General features: G+C 39.9%; 1 protein-coding gene across 7 annotated transcripts in view; it reads left to right on the top strand.

Annotated features, from left to right (window-relative positions):
• The window catches only part of angel2 (angel homolog 2), a 45,276-nt gene extending 26,840 nt beyond the window's left edge, over positions 1 to 18,436 (top strand). For all 7 annotated transcript variants that reach the window (XM_033025334.1, XM_033025333.1, XM_033025332.1 and 4 more), the window contains 6 exons: positions 7,546 to 7,615; positions 8,344 to 8,762; positions 12,431 to 12,542; positions 12,723 to 12,795; positions 14,754 to 14,917; positions 18,155 to 18,436. In XM_033025334.1, the coding sequence (XP_032881225.1) occupies positions 7,546 to 7,615; positions 8,344 to 8,762; positions 12,431 to 12,542; positions 12,723 to 12,795; positions 14,754 to 14,917; positions 18,155 to 18,297 (981 nt within the window). In that variant the 3' untranslated portion in view covers positions 18,298 to 18,436. The remainder of the gene's footprint in view (positions 1 to 7,545; positions 7,616 to 8,343; positions 8,763 to 12,430; positions 12,543 to 12,722; positions 12,796 to 14,753; positions 14,918 to 18,154) is intronic.
• The last annotated feature ends 443 nt before the right edge of the window (positions 18,437 to 18,879 follow it).

The raw sequence follows: 18,879 nt of genomic DNA, 5'->3' as shown, positions 1-18,879 counted from the left end.
AAAAATCCTCCAGTCCTGGAAGGCGGAGGGGGGCTCTGAGTGAGGTGGCCAAAAATGACGGCCGTAGCGGGCGGCGTTCTCTCGGAAATCGCAGCACAGTGGGCCAAAAGCGGTCATGTTCAGACTTTTAGTAATATAGATTTTGCTCCCACTATCCCTAACACCCTGAATCTGTCCCTGTTTTTCTTTCATCATCCCTCAATGGTGCCAAGCTGTCACAATTTTAGGGAAACAATTTGTGGAAGTTCATGTGGAGTTGGTATTCTTCCAGAAGCTTTGTATAATTAACTTGTCTTGCATAATCTGTTGCTTTGACAAATAGAGCAAAACTATACTTTCCTCCCTTCGCCTGCCCTGAAACATCAACTACTTCAGGTTGTAGTTAAAAGCCTATTATGAAACAAGGCTCTCAGTACAGATGGAATTGTCCTAATTTGGGGTGTTTTTTGGTGATTGCAGGGCTACTTTTATCCTGGATACTGTCAAGATTCTTGAATGATGTTAGTGTACGATAATCACCCAGTTCATGTTTGAAAGGCTAAGAAATGCCAGAGTATGAATCGTACCTTGCAGGATACCCAAACTTTGACCTGCTGTTGTAGTACCTATGTGACTGGTCTAATTGAATATCTGGTCAACGTTGACTTCCAAGAAGTTAATCGTGTGGAGACACAGTAATTGCAATGCCAATGAATATCAGATGTAAGTGATAAGACACTTTATTTGACAATGGTCACTCATTTGGCTAAATATGCACTTCAGGAGAAAATTTTAGTCTCCACAATGTGTGGGTTGTATTGAGATATCTTAATTCCATTGATGGTCACTTAGCTATGAGCTTATGATCTTTGTCTGTCCCATGAAACTATTTTGTAGGGACACTTGTGAGCCAAGACAATATTTTTGTGCCTTAGTCTTCTATATTCAATTTCTTTCCATGCTAATGTTGTGAAATTCAGGTCTCTGTCCTACAGCTGTGCTTTTTGCTTATCCCCCATGTAGTCAATAACATGTTATACTCCCAACTCAATAATTAGGTTTTGCTTCCAATGTCCAAACTTACTACATCTGCCAAAATCTGCAGAAGTTTGTGCAAGCTTGGTAAAACCATGCACAATAGACATATCTCCATATAATTAAACTGACCATGCTTTGATTAACAGGATAAAACCGATGCATTCTTCCACCTTTGTGTCTTGAGACTCTGTTCAAAAGCTTTGGGTTTAAGATTCAGTCATTTTGGAGCTTTTTTGCGAGTTTATAGGGTCTGGTGGTTGTGGCTATTGGGGGTTGGGTAGGTGGGGAATCCTGTGGGTGGAAAGAGTGAAGTTAGGCCATTATGCCTAAGTCAACCTGCATCAGAACTGGTTTATCAGACCAAAACTTCACCTGTTCTTTGGTTGGACAAAAGTGATTTATAATGGCATGGCATTTTCACCTAGGAAAATGTTGCCAAGGATTCCAGAAAACTTAATTGAACAAAAAAAGAAGGTGGTTAAAAACTTGGTCAAATGTAGATATGAAAAAAATGCCTTTAAGTAGTAAGGATAGTTTACTGGAAGTGTTTCTGAAAAGGGAGGTTAAGAACCAAGATGCCTAAAGTAAAGTGTCTTAGAAATATTAAAAACCAGAGTTAGAGGCTTGAATTTCTTTCAGAGCTGGAGATGGTGACATAGATACAGAGAGACAAGGCCTAGTAGGTATTTAAAATAATAGGATTTTAAAATCAACCCCTGGACCCAATTTTATACAGAAAACTTGAGGATTAGTTAATGAATTGGATGGTGCTGTTTAAGGGCCTGTCCCACTTGCGCGACCTTTACAAGCGACTGCCGGCACCCGTGATAGGTCGCCAAAATGTTCAACATGTTGAAGCGGCGACCAGAAAGACTCTATGACTCTTTGGAGACCTCTCACAGCCATAGGAAGCCTCTCACGACCAAACAGGCTGTATGTTCGTGAGAGGTCTCCAATGGATGTGAGAGGTCACCCGCGACATGTCGCCAGGGGTCGCCTGTATGGTTGTGAGAGGTCTCCAAAGAGTGGTAGCGTCTTTCTGATCGCCGCTGAATTTTCAACATGTTGAAAATTTCGGCGACCTATCACGGGTGCCGGCAGTCGCCGAAAAAGTCGCGTAAGTGGGACAGGCCCTTTAGGAATGTGTGAAGCCGAGCTTTCAATTTGTTCAACTTGGTTGGTGGAGGACAGCCAGAGGAAAATTGGAATCATTGATTCGGAAGTTGGGAAAACCATGGACATAGCTTTCAGCAGCAGATCTTACAGAAGCCAAGTATGTAGAGCTGCATGCAAGGAGAGAGAGGTAAAGAAAATAATGATATAGAATTGGGGATTGCCGATGTACATTCAGAAACTGATGCCCTGTGTTGGGATCATATTGCTAATAAATACCAATTTAGATGAGAGGATAAGGTGAACCTTACTCCAAGACTCCCAACAGTGAAGAAACCCTATTACAGGAGATTCTTGGTAGTGACAGGAATCGCAGTCTCAGTAAATATCCCCAGAAAGGAAACTCTTCCAGATCTTGCAATGCTTTTATCAAGTGTGCATCTTTAAAAGGTACCGTTTTAGAAACTGAGATCAGAACATGCATGTCGACCAATGAGTTGAAATGCTAGACTATTATTAAAAATGGACCATCAATCACCTGTTCACACTTGTTTCAATGTTATCCCGCTTTCTCATCTACTCTCTACACATTGGGGACAATTTTATAGAGGCCAATTAAGCTACAAAGCTGCACGTCTTTATGGGAGGAAACGGGAGCACCCGAAGGAAACCCATTCGGTTACAGAGAGAATGTACAAACTCCACACAGATAGCACAGAAGGTTTGGATTGAACCCAGGTCTCTAACACTGTGGGACAGCAGCTCTACCAACTACGCCTGTGTGGCACTTTTCAATTCCTTTAAGTACAACTTAAGATGAGTGAATACACTAAGTTTATTAATATATTCAATGTCAAGTAATTGAGCAGAAACTTTGAAGCATGTGCTCGCCACGACCTTAAGGAATTGCAGGACTGATTTAAAGGACAAAATGGCCTTCTATTTCTTTTTTTTATCATCCGATCTAGAAATGAGTTGGAAGAATTGTAATAAAAAGGGACAATGTCTGAGTTGGAAATAAGATCTACAACTAAAATATTGCAGATAAAATCTATGCAATTATCGTGTTAAGGAGGACGTCACAACTCTGGAGTATGCTCTTGCAATATGAGATGCTTTCAGAAGCTCCACAGGCCCTGTGTCAGTGGTTTGGCAGTGGCCTAAGCTGGATGTTGACACAGTGGAAATGTGAATAGTTCGGATGATGCAAAGGGCCTATAAAATAAGTTAAATAAGTGGCAAGAACATGGAGTAAAGCATGGAAAAATGGGAGATTATCTTACTCTCTTAAGATATAAAAATACTTGGTGTTTATAAACTAGAAAGACATTTGGTAATGTTAATGTTTAAAAGGAGCTGGGCGTTGTGCACAAGTCGCTGAAAGCTAACCTGCACATAAAGTGAGCAAGTTGTAGCCCTTGTTACGGGAGGTTGAGTACAACAGTAAAAATCTTGTTACAATTATGTAGGTGCGAGACCACATACCAAGTAATGTACATAATTTTGGCATACATCCCTTTTTTTAATATGGGTATTCTAGCTAAAGACAGAGTGCAGTCTTGATTCATCAGACTGGTTCATGAGATTATGTGTCTGCCACATGATGATGGTTGTATAGGCTGATCTAGAGTTTAGAAGCATGTGAGGTGACTTCACTGAAACATCCTAAAAGTTTTTATTTTACTTTGAGGGCAATAATTCTTTGGAACTCCCTGCCCAGAATGTAGAAACTTAGTTGTTGATTGCATTCAAAAATTATTGATAAATTTCTGGAGTAATCGGGATATTTAGGTTTATTATTGTCACATGTACTGAGGTACACTGAAAAGCTTTGTATTGCATGCTACCCAATCACATAAGTTTAAACTGTATATAAATACAATTAAGCCAAAGTTAAGTACAATAAGTTTAACAAAGGGGAAGATACAGATTGCAGAATATTGTTCTCAGCATTCTCAGCATTCTCTAGTGCAACAATTCCATAGATAAATTCCAATGCCCACAATGGGCTAGAGATTAATCGGATAGTACCCTTCTGGAAGGACTGTTCAGAAGCCTGATAACAGAAATGAAGAAGCTATTCCCATGTCTCGTACTGTAGACTTTCAAGCTTCTATATCTTCTGCCCGGCAGGAGCAGGGAGAAGAAGGAATGACCAGAATGGGAAGTTATTAATTAGTGTGGCTGTTTTCTGAGGCATAATGAAGTGTAAATGAAGTCGATCATGTGGAGTCTGGTATCACCATAACTTTCTGCAATTTCTTGCAATCTTCGATAAAGTCGTTCCCAAATCAGGCTGCGATGCAGTCGTTCCCAACAGCTTGCTTTCTGTGGTGCATATATAGAAGTCAGTAAGAATCATTGGAGACTTACCAAATTTTCTCATTCTCCTGAGGAAGTAGAGGCATTTGTGTGCCTTCTTGGCTGTCACTTCAATGTGGTTGGTCCACGGCAGATTGGTGTTAATATTAACGCCAATGAACTTGAAGCTCTCAACTATTTCCATTTCAGCTTCATTGATGCTGATTGAGACATGCGCTCCAACTCGCTTGCTGAAGTCAATAACTCGCTCTTTCGTCTTGTTGACATTGAGGGAGAGGTTGTTGTCCTGATTAGTTATAGTTTCAATTCTTGAGGGAATAGATGGGGTGAGTGCACATTTTTTTCCCAGGGTAAGATAATCAAGAACTAGAAGGCAAAAGGTGAGAGTGGAAAGACTTAATAAGAACCTGCAAGGCAACTTTTGCACATACCTGGTGGTGGATACATGGATCAGGCTGCCAGGGTAAGTACACAAGTAGAGCCAGGGTAAGTAGTTGAGGCAGGCAAAATAACTACATTTAAACAACATTTGGATGGGTACATGGATAGGACAGGTTTAGAGGGCTATTAGCCAAACATGGGTAAATAGGATGACCTTAGATTGGAGTTCTTTGTGACATGTTTCTCTACTGTGTGACACCGACACTCAACCTGTGACCATCTCCTGAGGTCTGCTATCCATAAACCATCAATCTCTTGGCCAAACCTAGTGAAGATAACTGTTACTCACGCTCCAAAGCCAGAATTCAAACTAATTTGTAGAACTTGTTTTTGTTTATTCAATGAGTACTGAGTTTACAGACCTGTTGTATAACAAAAACAGAACAATGAAATTATTTCTTGTAGCAGCATATGACCATTAATCATTCCTGATGTTTTTTTGAATCTGTACTTCAAACGTTTGGAACACGTCCTATGTTCTGGACTCTCCATGTGGCACTGCATGTGTATTCCATGAAGATAGACCCAAAATGCTGGAGTAACTCAGCGGGACTGGCAGCATCCCTGGAGAGAACGAATGGGACACGCCATTCCTTCTATCCAGAGATGCTGCCTGTCCCGCTGAATTACTCCAGCATTTTGTGTCTATCTTAAGTCTAAACCAGCATATGCAGTTCCTTCCCACACATGTGTACTCCATGGTCTGAGGTGTCCTGCCTTGCTTTTGTTTGTTAGCTGAACTCAACTAACTGATAATGAATATATTTTAAATACTGTTGATATTGAGTTGCTTACTGTTCAAGAAGGAACTGCAGATGCTGGAAAATCGAAGGTACACAAAAAAGTTGGAGAAACTCAGCGGGTGCAGCAGCATCTATGGAGCGAAGGAAATAGGCAACGTTTCGGGCCGAAACCCTTCTTCAGACGAAGGGTTTCGGCCCGAAACATTGCCTATTTCCTTCGCTCCATAGATGCTGCTGCACCCGCTGAGTTTCTCCAGCTTTTTTGTGTACCTTTGAGTTGTTTACTGTTTACTTTGAATCTCTCCCCCCCCTCCCCCCACCCTCTCCCCCCTCTCCCTCTTTTAAACCATCACAAATTCTGTGTCCCATACATTAGAATGCAGGTTTAAACTATTGAAGTATGTATTGCAAAGTTATCCCCATATTGCTTTTATATATTGAGTTTCTGTTTTTTAATGGTACGATAAAGAGGGGAATTATGATACAATGCCCAGTCAGCAGTGCTTGTCATCCTTGTACCTAGGTGGCCAAGGTCATGGGAGTGGGGGATTTTGTGCAAGAATCTTTGGCGACTTACCACAGTGCATCTTTCACCTGGTAATCATTGCGGCTTTATCACACCAAGGATGCATGAGTGTTTTTCCCAGACTTTTTCAAGCCTCTTGTGGCTGTGATATCTTTCAAGTAACTGGAAAAATATTTGAACCGGAAATGGGCATCAATAAAGTGTGGCATTTTCAAGGAATGGTTTGACAAGATATTTGTTTTACAAGTCCAAGCATGATTGAAGAAATATCCTATTAGTGGATAGTCATCCGTTCAACAGCCTCTCACAACAGGATGGAATAGTATCACCCATATCCCTCTATTCCAAAGCATCAGGAATCTTTCCACACTACAGCCCTCGCCTATTTTGAGATACTGCTGGATTATGCAGGGTAGCAGGGCGCTGGATTCTTGAATGAAAAATATTTTCTGAGTTCTGTAAACAAATAATAGAATAGACAGGTCAGTCCATGAAACAAGCACTAATTATTTTGACATACAATAAAATACAGTAGATAGACACAAAAAGCTGGAATAACTCAGTGGGACAGGCAGCATCTCTGGAGAGGAATGGGTGACATTTCAGGTCGAGACTTCTTCAGACCTTCAACTGGTCGATATCAAACATGGTGCCTAGAATAACTCTTATCTGCCTGCTTATCACCCATATCCCTTTATTCCCTGCATATCCATATGCTTATCCAAAAGTCTCTTAAGCGCTACTATCGTATCTGTCTCCATCACCACCACAAATGGCAGTGCGTTCCAGGCACTCGCCGCCTCTGTGTAAAAATAAAACTTGTCCTGCACATCTCCTTTACATTTTGCTACTCTTACCTTAAATCTATGCCCTCTTGTATTTGTTTTTTTGTTTTCCATCCCAGTAATTGAGTATAGAAGTCAGTAAGTAATATGTATTAAATATTTGTTCAGCCACTTTTAGAATATTGTGTGCAGTTGTGGCTGTCCATTACAGATAGGATGTGGAAACTTTGAACAGGATGCTGCCTGGATTAGAGGGTATTGACTATAAGGAGAGGTTGGACAGACAGATTATTTTCCCTGGAAAATCAGAAGCTGGGGGAGACTTGAAAGAAGTTTATAATATTAAAAGGCATTGATAGAATAGGCAGAGGGTGGAAATGTCAAATACCAGAGGATCTCGACCTAAAACGTTACCTATTCCTTTTCTCCAGAAATGCTACCTGACCCACTAATTTACTCCAGCATTTTTGATATGAAGCAAATCAATGTCTGAATAGAGTAATTTTAAAGTACTGGATAAATATGTTTGATAATCAAAACTGCTAATTGCCAAATTGTAGTAAGCGGAATCGCTGTATCATTCTTTGATCTTTTCTAGATCATGTGTTTACAAGAAGTTCAAGACAACCACTATGGAATGCAGCTGAAGCCAATACTGGAATCATTAGGTAAGTGGTTGTTGTATGGTCATAAGGTCTTGTAGTAGAATTAGGCCATTCAGCCCATCAAGTCTACTAAGCCATACAATCTTGGCTGATCTATCTCTCCATCCTAACCCCATTCTCCTGCCTTCTTCACATAACATCTGACACCTGTACTAATCAATAATCTAGCTATCTCTGCCTTAAAAATATCCACTGCCTTGGTCTCTACAGCAAAGAGTTCCACAGATCACCCACTGACTAAAGACATTTCTCCTAATCTCCTTCCAAAAAGAACCTTTAATTCTGAGGCTATGACCTCTAGTTCTAGTCTTTCCCACTAGTATAGTGTGTGGTATAAGGTATGGTGGTGGTACTTTAGCCTGAACTTAGACTTTTTTGTCAAATCTTGGACATTGTTCAGATATGTTCAGAGTTTTTTTTGTGTTGCTTGATTGAAGAAGATTAAGAAAATATCCCTTGATCCTTGCAATTTCTGATCATCTTCGATCTTGCAGTAAGACAGATCATTTTCCAAGGAAAGAAACAGAAATATAAGGGTTTGATTTAAAAAATAATTGGTATGAACTCTGTTTATAGTCGGAGTTCAATAGATTAATCTTGGCCTTTTCACATCTCAGTTTGTGAGTTATTAAGTTTTGTGCGTTCTACTATTCAGAGATTAATTCCACCAAGTTTTAACAAACGTGTCAATCGCTAATATTGAAAACACTGTTTTTGTCTTCTTTCTACAGGTTATCATTGTGAGTACAAAATGCGGACAGGAAACAAACGAGATGGCTGTGCCATTTGTTTTAAACGTTCAAAGTTTTCACTCGTCTCTGCTAGCCCAGTGGAGTTTTATCGTCCAATGATCCAGATACTAGACAGAGACAATATTGGACTTGTGGTATTATTACAACCAACTCTTTCTCAGTCTGCTGCTCGTGTGTGTGTGGCAAACACTCATCTCTTGTACAATCCACGTCGAGGGGACATCAAGCTCACTCAGCTTGCAATACTCCTGGCTGAAATCAACAAACTGGCGTCTGATGGGAAGGATGGACACTGTCCAATTATTCTATGTGGGGACTTCAACTCTGTCCCTGATTCACCATTGTACAATTTCATTAGGAATGGGAAACTCATTTACGCAGGACTTCAAATAGGAAAGGTACCGGCTAATAAACTATCGAAAAATACTTTTAATATTGTTTAAACTTTTTGATGTATTTTTTGGAAAACATGAACAATATTGCCAAAAATTTTTTTTAATAACACCTTGCAACTCTTAAGATGGTTTTCCCAAAAGCAAGAACAAGACATTTCTTGCTTCTAACTGTCACAAGACACCAAGTTAATGGTCAATCATGGTGCAGCTTTTCAGATGCTAAAGTGACTCATTTCAAAGCACGGTACCTGAAAACCATAACAAATTTGGATTGGATGTGATGAATGTGTTTTGTGCTTATGTTTTTCCATTTAGATTAACAAAAGATAATTAATTTAAATGGCTAATCAGATTGCCAGTATTAGATCACTTAAAATAAAAGCAGAATCTGTAATAAGTACCTTCTCATTTTCTTTCATAGCTTAACTTTATTGACGCTCTTTGTATGGGTCAGTTTCACTTGATGAGTTAATTGTCATGAGGAGCAGTAATTGCTTGTTGCATGTTATTTGTGTGCATATTTTTACACAGTGAAGCCATTAATATCTTTCTAAATGCAATCCATTTGCTTAAGGTCAATTTTTGTTCCCAGGTGAGATTTGGACAATTTACCAAACTTCGGTTCTCTTCAGGTCACCAGTTCTGTAAACTGAATGATAGTATTTAAATTGTCAAAAGTATAAATATTCTTTCTGGGAATTGCCACTTTATTGTAAAACTCCAAGTGCAAATGTGAATAGGAGTTTTATTCTATTTGAACTAGTCCAGGCCGAAATTCTGTTAATTTAGCCCCTTGTGTTTTGATTCGCTGCTTTTTATAATAGATCCACCTTGCACTCCACCAAAACCACCTAAATTCCTTACCACATCTATACTAACTTACGATTACAAAATTATCATACATCAAAATGTTTTCGGTGAAAACAAGTCTGTATACAAAAATCTAATTGATCGTGTCGTTCTCATTTTAACTTTTATTTTCTCTGAAGCCTGTGACAAATAAATAGCAAAAGCTGCTGCAGCCTGGTTCCTGCTGCCAATTTTAATTCTCTTCTCCCGGTGGACATTCTCCAGTTTTAAATCAACAGCATAAGTCTCTGGTGAGATCAGGGTTGGAAATTAGTCTATAACAACTTGCATTTATATAATTCAATAAATATGTTTATGAGAACTCAAGGGATTTAAGTGGAAAAGGAATGGAGCTGGAGAGAGAGAGAATGAATATGAATCAAGGTTGGTTAGATGATTGCACTTTGAAGAGTTTCTAGATTAAATGTTGCAGAATTTAATGAAGTGTTTGTGGAGGAGCATTTTGGGACCAGTGACCACAGTTCGATTAGGTTTAAAATAGTTATGGATAGAGACGGAGAGGGTCCATGTGTTAAACCGCTCGACTGGGGTAAGGCTAACTATGAGGGTATGAGAGAAGGTCTCGCTCAAGTTGACTGGAGCAGGTTATTTGAGGGGAAAGGAACATCAGCCAAGTGGGATGTTTTTAAAAGTGTGCTGGCGAAAGCTCTGGATATGTACATCCCCGTTAGAGTGAAGGGCAAAGCAGGCAAACGTAAGGAAGCTTGGCTGACGAGGGAAATTGAGGCATAGGTCAAAAACAAGAAGGATGCATGGGACAAGTATAGGCAGCTGGGATCAAGTGCATCCCTGGAGGAGTTTCAGGAGCTAAGGAGTAAACTAAAAAAGATCAGAAGGGCAAAAAGGGGCCAGGAGATAGCTCTGGCTGGTAGCATTAAGTACAATCCCAAAAGATTTTATAAATACACAAGGGGGAAAAGTGTGACTAGAGAGAGAGAGAGAGAGAGAGAGGGATCTCTCAGGAATCAAAGCAGTCAACTCTGTGTGGAGCCACAGGAGGTGGGCAAGGTCCTCAATGAATATTTCTCCTCTGTATTTACCGAGAAAGACAGCAGAACGGAGGAACTTGGGGCAGTCAATGGAAGTGTCTTGAGAGCAGTCAGTGTTACCGTCGAATAAATATTGAAGGTGTTGTCGTGTATGAAGGCGGACAAATCTCCAGGGCCTGATCATATATATCAGAGGAACTAGAGAGCAAATTGCGGGAGCCCTGGTTGAAATTTACGAGTCGTCCTTAAATACAGGAGAGGTGTCAGAAGACTGGAGGGTGGCAAATGTTCCTCTTTTCAAGAAGGGCTGCTGGGAAAATGCTGGGAACTATAGGCCGGTGATCTTAACATCTATAGTTGGAAAGTTACTGGAGAGTATTCTGAGGGATAGTTTATACAGGCATTTGGATGGGCAAGGGCTGATTAGGGATAGTCAGCATTGTTTTGGGCGTGGGAGGTCGTGTCTCACAAATCTGATTGATTTTTTTGAAGACGTGAGCAAAAAGGTCGATGAGGGCAGAACTGTAGATGTTGTGTACATAGATTTCAGTAAGACATTCAACAAGGTTCTGCATGTTAGGCTGCTCTGGAAGGTTAGATCACATGGGATCCAAGGAGAGATAGCTGAATGGATAGCAAATTGGCTCCATGGAAGGAAGTAGAGGGTAATGGTGGAAGGTTGCTTCTCGGCCTGGAGGCCTGTGACTAGTGGTGTGCCACAGGGTTCGGTGCTGGGCCTGTTACTGTTTGTCATCTACATCAATGATTTGGATAAGAACATACAGGGCAAGATTAGCAAGTTTGCTGATGATACAAAAGTGAGTGGTTTTGCAGATAAAGTTGGTTGCGAAAGATTGCAGCAGGTGGATCGATTGGTCCATTGGGCAGAGGAATGGTTGATGGGATTTAATACAGAAAAGGGTGAGGTGTTGCATTTTGGGACGTCGAACAAGGGCAGGACCTACACAGTAAATGGTAGGCCTCTGTGTTGTGTTGTAGAACAGAGGGATCTAGGAGTACAGGTGCATGGTTCCTTGAAGGTCGAGTCACAGGTAGATAAGGTGGTCAAAAAGGCTTTTGGCACTTTGGCCTTTATCATTCTGAGTATTGAGTAGGGAGGTCATGTTGCAGTTGTATGAGACGTTGGTGAGACCGCATTTAGCATATTGTGTTCAGTTCTGGGCGCCATGTTATAGGAAAGATATTGTCATGAAAGGGTTCAGAAAAGATTTACGAGGATGTCGCCAGGACTAGAGGGTGTGAGCTATAGGGAGAGGTTGAGTAGGCTGGGTCACTATTCCATGGAGCGCAGAAGTATGAGGAGTGATCTTGTAGAGGTGTAAAAAATCATGAGATGAATAAATCGGGTAGACGCACATAGTCTCTTGCCCAGAGTAGGGGAATCGAGGCCATAGGGTCAAGGTGAAGGGAAAAGATTTAATAGGAATCCAACGGGTAACTTTTTCACACAAAGTGTGGCGGGTGTATGGAACAAGCTGCCAGAGGAGGTAGTTGAGGCTGGGACTATCCCATCGTTTAAGAAACAGTGAGACGGGTACATGGATAGGACAGGTTTGGAGGGATGTGGACCAGGCGCAGGCAAGCTGGGACATTGTTGGCCGGTGTGGGCAAGTTGTGCCAAAGGGCCTGTTTCCACACTATCACTCTATGACTCTATAATTGATTATTAAACATGTCTACCTCTTCTATCTATTACAATCCTCTTTAACACATATTCCTTTAGCCAAGATTTGCATAATTTCTCCTGAAGGCAAGTGTGTTATGAATTACAACTTCCTATCATTCATTTAGGTGTCAGGTCAGGAAACAGGTCACAGGGGCCAGAGAGCTTTGACAACCCCACTTTGGCCTCCAAGTCTTGGAATTTCATCAGAATGTCAATATGAAACAATGAAGGATGCAGGTATGATATCTGTTTGTTCTTGGCATCAAAACACCACTGAACCCCTTTTCAGTATAGTTCTAAGAATTGGTGAAATTCTGATTTTAAACTACTTTTGTAAGTTTTTAAAAATACATAAGTTTACTATTCTTGTTTTTCCTTTTTGAAATCTAAAATGTATAATTCTTATTCAATTTAAAGAGTGTCCTGTAGATGGTCTGGACAATTCAGAAAAGCTGATGGCTGATATAAAGAATTATCCCATGGATCAACAGTGAGTTAACTTTATGTTAAAATCAGGTGATTTCAGTGATAAATAGTAGTTTGACACGCAAACTTGTTTTGTACCCCATCTGAACCATAAACACATTAAGGAAATATGGTTATATGAACATTTTTGAACCCAACATTGTTTTTGCAATTGAATTTGAAATTAGAAGTTGCTTAAATGGTATTTGAAAGAGAGACGCGTGGATAGATTGAACTGGGCTGCATACTCATGACCAGGAATGTGCAGGCCCTAAATTTGCTCACAGTTAGCCCTCATTATTATGCCTTGCAGAGATGCAACCATCTAGAGAAAAAAAGCTGTTCATGGAAAGAACAGGATGGGAATTTTAATCGAGACATCTTTAAGTTTAAGGGCTTAGGAAGAAACTGCAAATGCTGGTTTAAACCAAAGATAGACATAAAAAGTTTAAGTAACAGCGGGTATCTCTGGAGAAAAGGAATAGGTGACTTTTCAGATCGGGGCCCTTCTTCAGACTCAGGGGAAGGGGAAACGAGACCTGAAATGTCATCTATTAAGTTTAAGGGAGCAGGTTGCAAGTTTTCTGGGATAAATTAAAATAGTGTGTGTGCTGGATGAGAAGATTCTGAAGAATTTTCAGCACAGTGGAATATTGGCAGAAGGAAAATAACATGATGAAATGAACAGATGGTTTCAGTGAGCAGCTCATTTGCAGTTGTGCTGCAAATAATTTGTTGAAGAGGCAGAATAAAAGGTAGGTTTTAACAGTGGTTAACGACATAAAAGTTGAATTCTAGTAAAGATAAATTCTAAATTATCACATTCTGTATTTATACTTGGATGATCATTTTTTACATAATCCAAGTGAAGTAATTAAGCATTGAATATGTGTAGGAAAGAACTGCAGATGCTGGTTTAAATCGAAGGAATGCTGGAGTAACTCAGCGGGTCAGGCAGCATCTCTGGAGAGAAGGAATGGGTGACGTTTCGGGTCGAGACCCTTCTTCAGAAACTCTCTGAAGAAGGGTCTCGACCCGAAAGGTCCCCCATTCCTTCTCTCCAGAGATGCTGCCTGACCCGCTGAGTTACTCCAGCATTTTGCGCCTAAGCATTGAATATTGAAGCATTGAGTTTGGAAATTAATGTGCATTCACTTTCTCTTTAGTACAGACGCACATGATTGGGATTAATTGTTTGATTTTGGCAATGCTAATTCCATCAAAATGTTTACATGACTGTTCTTAAAAAATCTAAATGCTAATCTTTATCCTATGGAATTGTGCTAATTATAAATGATTTGTGTTCTTTGTGTTTTAATAACAAACAGCTATGGTGTTCTTGACCCGAAACATCACCTATTCCTATTCTCCAGAGATGCTGTCTGACCCGCTGAGTTACTCCGGCTTTTTGTGTCTATCTTCAGCTATGGGGTCAAGGTCTTGTGTGGCATGGAACGTACTTGTCAGTTTTATTTCCAAATGAAATATTACATTTCCAAACTTTACATGACCATGTGCAAGCAAACCACATGATGCTGCATCACATTTTATATGTAATTCTACAAACTAATCAAACATTGCAAATGATACATATTATTTGAGAACTCCAGACCATAGTACTTAGATAATCAACCTTGGGTGTCAATAATGTTTATTGCATAATTGAGCAATGACAATACACAAAAGTAAATCCATTAAGTTGATTTTACTTCCTGAATTCCAAACCATTATCGTCAGTGCATGAGAGTGTACTTAGAAAATGACTAAACCATGTAAAGTATGACATTTATTTGGTTTCTTTGGACTTTATCGTGTTTGTAAACTTATTGCTTTCAAATCTGGCCATTACCGAAATGTTATATTATGTTCAAACTATGTGACATAGCTGTATCTAAACATTTTAAGTCATCTATCGATGTGTATATAGCATCCACGAATGAAACAGTCAATTAAAAAACAGTAATACAATCAATTATTTTCTAGGACTGCTTCTGCAATTTGCCACAAATTCAAGCTACTTTCTGTGTACTCCCATTATCTACCTGGGAGCAATAAAACAGAGGTCACCACTTGTCATTCCAAATCTGCTGTCACCGTGGACTATATATTTTATTCAGCAGCAAAACATAATGGAGCTGCAATGTCAGGTAATGAAAAGCAAAAGATCATTTGTATTCCAACATTTATCAAGGTATTATCTTCATGTTCATTAGTCATAGAAGCAGCATTCGGCCCATCAAGTCTACTCAGCCATTCAATCGTGGCTGATCTATCTTTGCCTCTCAACCCCATTCCAGTGCCTTCTCCCCTGTATGAGCCATTCATGCTTAGGCTAGTAACTGTTAGCATATTTTATTTTGTCAAAATAATTCTGCATGAATGGCTCCTACAACCCCTTTCACCCTTGCTAATCAAGAATATGTCAATCACCACCTTACAAAATACCCAAAGACTTGGCCTCCTTAGCTATCCGTGACAACCTTAAACTGATATATTATTGTTTTATAATTACTTCCATTTATTGCAGATATTGAGTATAAGACATCTGCTTCAAATCATTATTGTTTATAAATTGGTGTGAAAAAAGATTTACAACCCTGACCTAAAAATAAATGTTATTTCATATCAACAATTTATATAATTCAGGACTATTTCACTATATACCCAACACATCGTGGAGAGATAATATTCTCTATGGAGACTTTAAATATTGAATATAATAAAGTTGCAACACCACTTCCATCTTGATTTCAAATTGCCCTTGCATATGAGTATTCTCCACACTGATATCACTTTCCTTCTTTCTCAATGCAAGTTCAAAGTACTTGTTTAGTTCCCCTTTATCATAGAGCCTTCTGCTTGTGTTGTTAATGTACATATGAAAAGTCCTGGGATTTTCTTTAATCCAACTGACCAAAGCCATTTCATAGTCCCTTTTGGTCTTTCTAACTGACTGCTTGAGTTCTTTCCTACTCCCGTTGTGTTGCTCAAAGGCCCTGTCTAATTTCATCATCTTAAACCTAATGTACACATCCATTTTCTTTTTGACCAAACTTCTAACCTCTGGTCATCCACAGTTTCCTTACCTAGCCATCTTTATCTCTCCTCCTTATTGGAACATGCTAGTCCTGAACATTGATAAACATGTCTTTAAACGACTCTCACGTGTCAGATACCAACTTAGCCAATAAAGGTGAGCATAAAGCAGAGGGGCTGGAACTTGTGTACATCAGGCCACTCCGCTCAACAAATTAATGGAACATTAATGAGTGAGTCAGAGGCATGGTGCACACTGCCAGAGGCATAAGTGAGCAACCTTGCCCATAGCAGCCAGTTTTTTTTTCCTGGATTTCCTGGAAAAATAGTCCTGGATTATACTAATTGTTGAAATGAAATAACATTTATTTTTTCCAGACTTGCTAGCTAACCGATTTGCCAGTTCTTGTCCATTGTGGTAATGAATGCAGAATTCTTATGCGGGAAAGACACCTCAGTTCCAATGAAAACAAATTTTCGTGCTTTATACTATTTAATGCTTGTGAACATTAATTGACATGTTACGCATGTTTGCTCGATTTTGTTGGAAAATGCCATATCTCTACCACCAAGGTAAATATAAAACAAGAGACCACTGGCAGCTGTTGCGAAAGTCACATTATCTAACTAGTAAAGCAGCAAGTAAGAATTTCATTATCCTATCTGGGACACATGACAATAAAACTCTCTTGACTTGACTCTTGAGCTACGCTGATTTTTGTTTTTAAAGACCCCAGTGGCACAAAATTGGTCCTGCCCCATATAATTATTGTTTCCCTCTAGCTCCCCCAATTATCACCTTTTTAAATATGTAACTCCAGGGCAAGACTTAGGATTTCACCTGTGTGGTCTCCTTAGTCTCCCAAAGAGTCGTACCTTTTTTCTGGTCGCCGTTGGATTTTGAAATGTTCAAAACTTTTCGGCGACAGTCAGTAGCCTGACGTAGGTACTGTCGCCAGGATGACGTAGCTAGTCGCCGGTGCTGACTTCGGTGAATTCCATTGGCGACTACTTACAGCGACAGATACCGGCGACTGAATTGCCTTAAGTTGTCTTCATTTGTCGCCGACAGGGTCGTACCTCGTTGTGGGTGGACGTAGGTTGTCGTAGGTGGACATCCTAATGGGTCGCTGGTTGTCGGTAGCTTGGCGTAGCTTGACGTCGAATAGGTGGTAGGTTGTTGTAGACATTGTGGTAGGGGGGTCCAGTCGCTGTTTTTTTTGGCGACTTGCTGCGACTATGACAGTCGCTGAAAATATCGCCTAAGTGGGACAGGCCCATAACTTTCAGCATTCTGAGAATCTTTTGTCATATCTCACTGGTATCGTCTTTAGGCATGTTGGCTCAGTAGACTATTTCTGTACAATTGCTAATCGGGGATGGTATGGCAATCCTGAAATAGAATTCCAAATTACCTGGAATTTGATGGTATTTCCCAGCCCGGTAAACCTTCCCCAACTGCGCACGCGCGGATAACGGGCCCACAGCGCATGCGCGGGGAGACAGCGTCCCTACCGCGTCACCACCGCCATTTTCAATTGTAATGCGCAGGCAGATTGTAAGTACATACTTTTTTTCCACAAATCATCCCGCGGGCCTGATTGGACCCTTTGGCGTCTCCCCGCGCGTGCACAGTGGGTACGGATTCCGCGCATGCGCAGTTGAGGCGGCAGTCGCACATGTGCAGTTGGGGAAGGCTTCCCGGGCCAGAAAATTTCCCGAAATTATTTCATTTCCCTAAAATTACCCGAAGACATCCATAATTTCCTGAAATTGAGGTAATTTCCTTCAAAGTGGAAACACTGATGGCAATACTCTACTGGACTTTGTAAGAAAAGAATTTCACTGTGTGCTTGCACGTCACACACGTAACATTAAAGGCACCTCTGAGGCAAGTGGTGGTTCTCCAAAGTATTCTGCATAACTGAAAAGCAATACCTGTGGCTTCCAAAGAAAAACATTAGTTAAATATTCTGAAATTTCATGGAAGATAATGCAAGAACAGAATTAATATCTCGCAATAAAAATGGGCAATATTTCACAACTGCTCAAAATGATTTTTGCATGGTTTTGACAATAACTGGCACACCAGGCAAGTTAATTTTCATCCACGTGCTGACAAAACTGAAAGGCAAGTTAGCAGATGGGCCATTTGGCAAACTGATAAATGACTAAAATATTTCAGTACCAGAATACATAAATAAGCGAACAAAATCTCCATGAGCTTTGTTTTATATACTGGGATAATTCTGCTTTTTAAACAGGTCTAAACGTTTTAGAATTCAGTTGCGAATATAACATTAGTTGCTAATAAACTAATGAAGATAACATTTTTTTTTCTTTTGTAGGAGAAGATGGTCACTTGCAGCTTCTTGGGAAACTTGCACTACTTACAGAACAGGATCTTTGGACTGTAAATAGATTACCCAATGAAAACAACTCATCAGATCATCTCCCTTTGTTGGCCAAATTCAGACAAACTTTGATATGAAAGAAAGTTGCCAGTAATTTTTTCCTTCTGTTCAGTATTTGATCAAAATGTGTATTTTATGGGATACAGCATTTATGTGTGTTTTTTGGGCTTTGATAGATTTCTGAAAGATTTTAAATAAAGTTTTTTTAAATCTCTGGTTATAATTTTGTACAAATATTTAAAGCTGTTGTCAGTTAGTGCAAATGCAAAACGACAGATACACTTCATTGTGCCAAAAAAAAAAAGCAGACACATGCAAATAAGACATTACGGCACTCCTTTCGCCACAGGAAAAAGCAAAATAAAATTGACTGCCTCAAAGCTTGTGCCAGAATTAGAGAGGCAAAATAGACTCTGGTGCAACTTGGCATAGTGGGAATTAGGATGAGAAGAATGACGATTGGACAGAAGTAGATTAAATATTGCAAACATGAAGCTAGTTGAAAGAAGGAACCGAAGCATTAAAACAGGATGTGGGGGTATGTGGCTGAAGTGGAACAAGATGGTGCAATATAATTTGCCAACTTGCATGAAGCTCAAAAGGCCACATCCTCTTCTGCCAACTAAATCGCAGCATTTTCTCAGTTATAATTCAGTCTT

Source organism: Amblyraja radiata, chromosome 8 (genome assembly GCF_010909765.2).
Source record: "Amblyraja radiata isolate CabotCenter1 chromosome 8, sAmbRad1.1.pri, whole genome shotgun sequence".
NCBI classification, from domain to species: domain Eukaryota; kingdom Metazoa; phylum Chordata; class Chondrichthyes; order Rajiformes; family Rajidae; genus Amblyraja; species Amblyraja radiata.
This window is presented reverse-complemented; position numbering and strand designations above follow the sequence as displayed.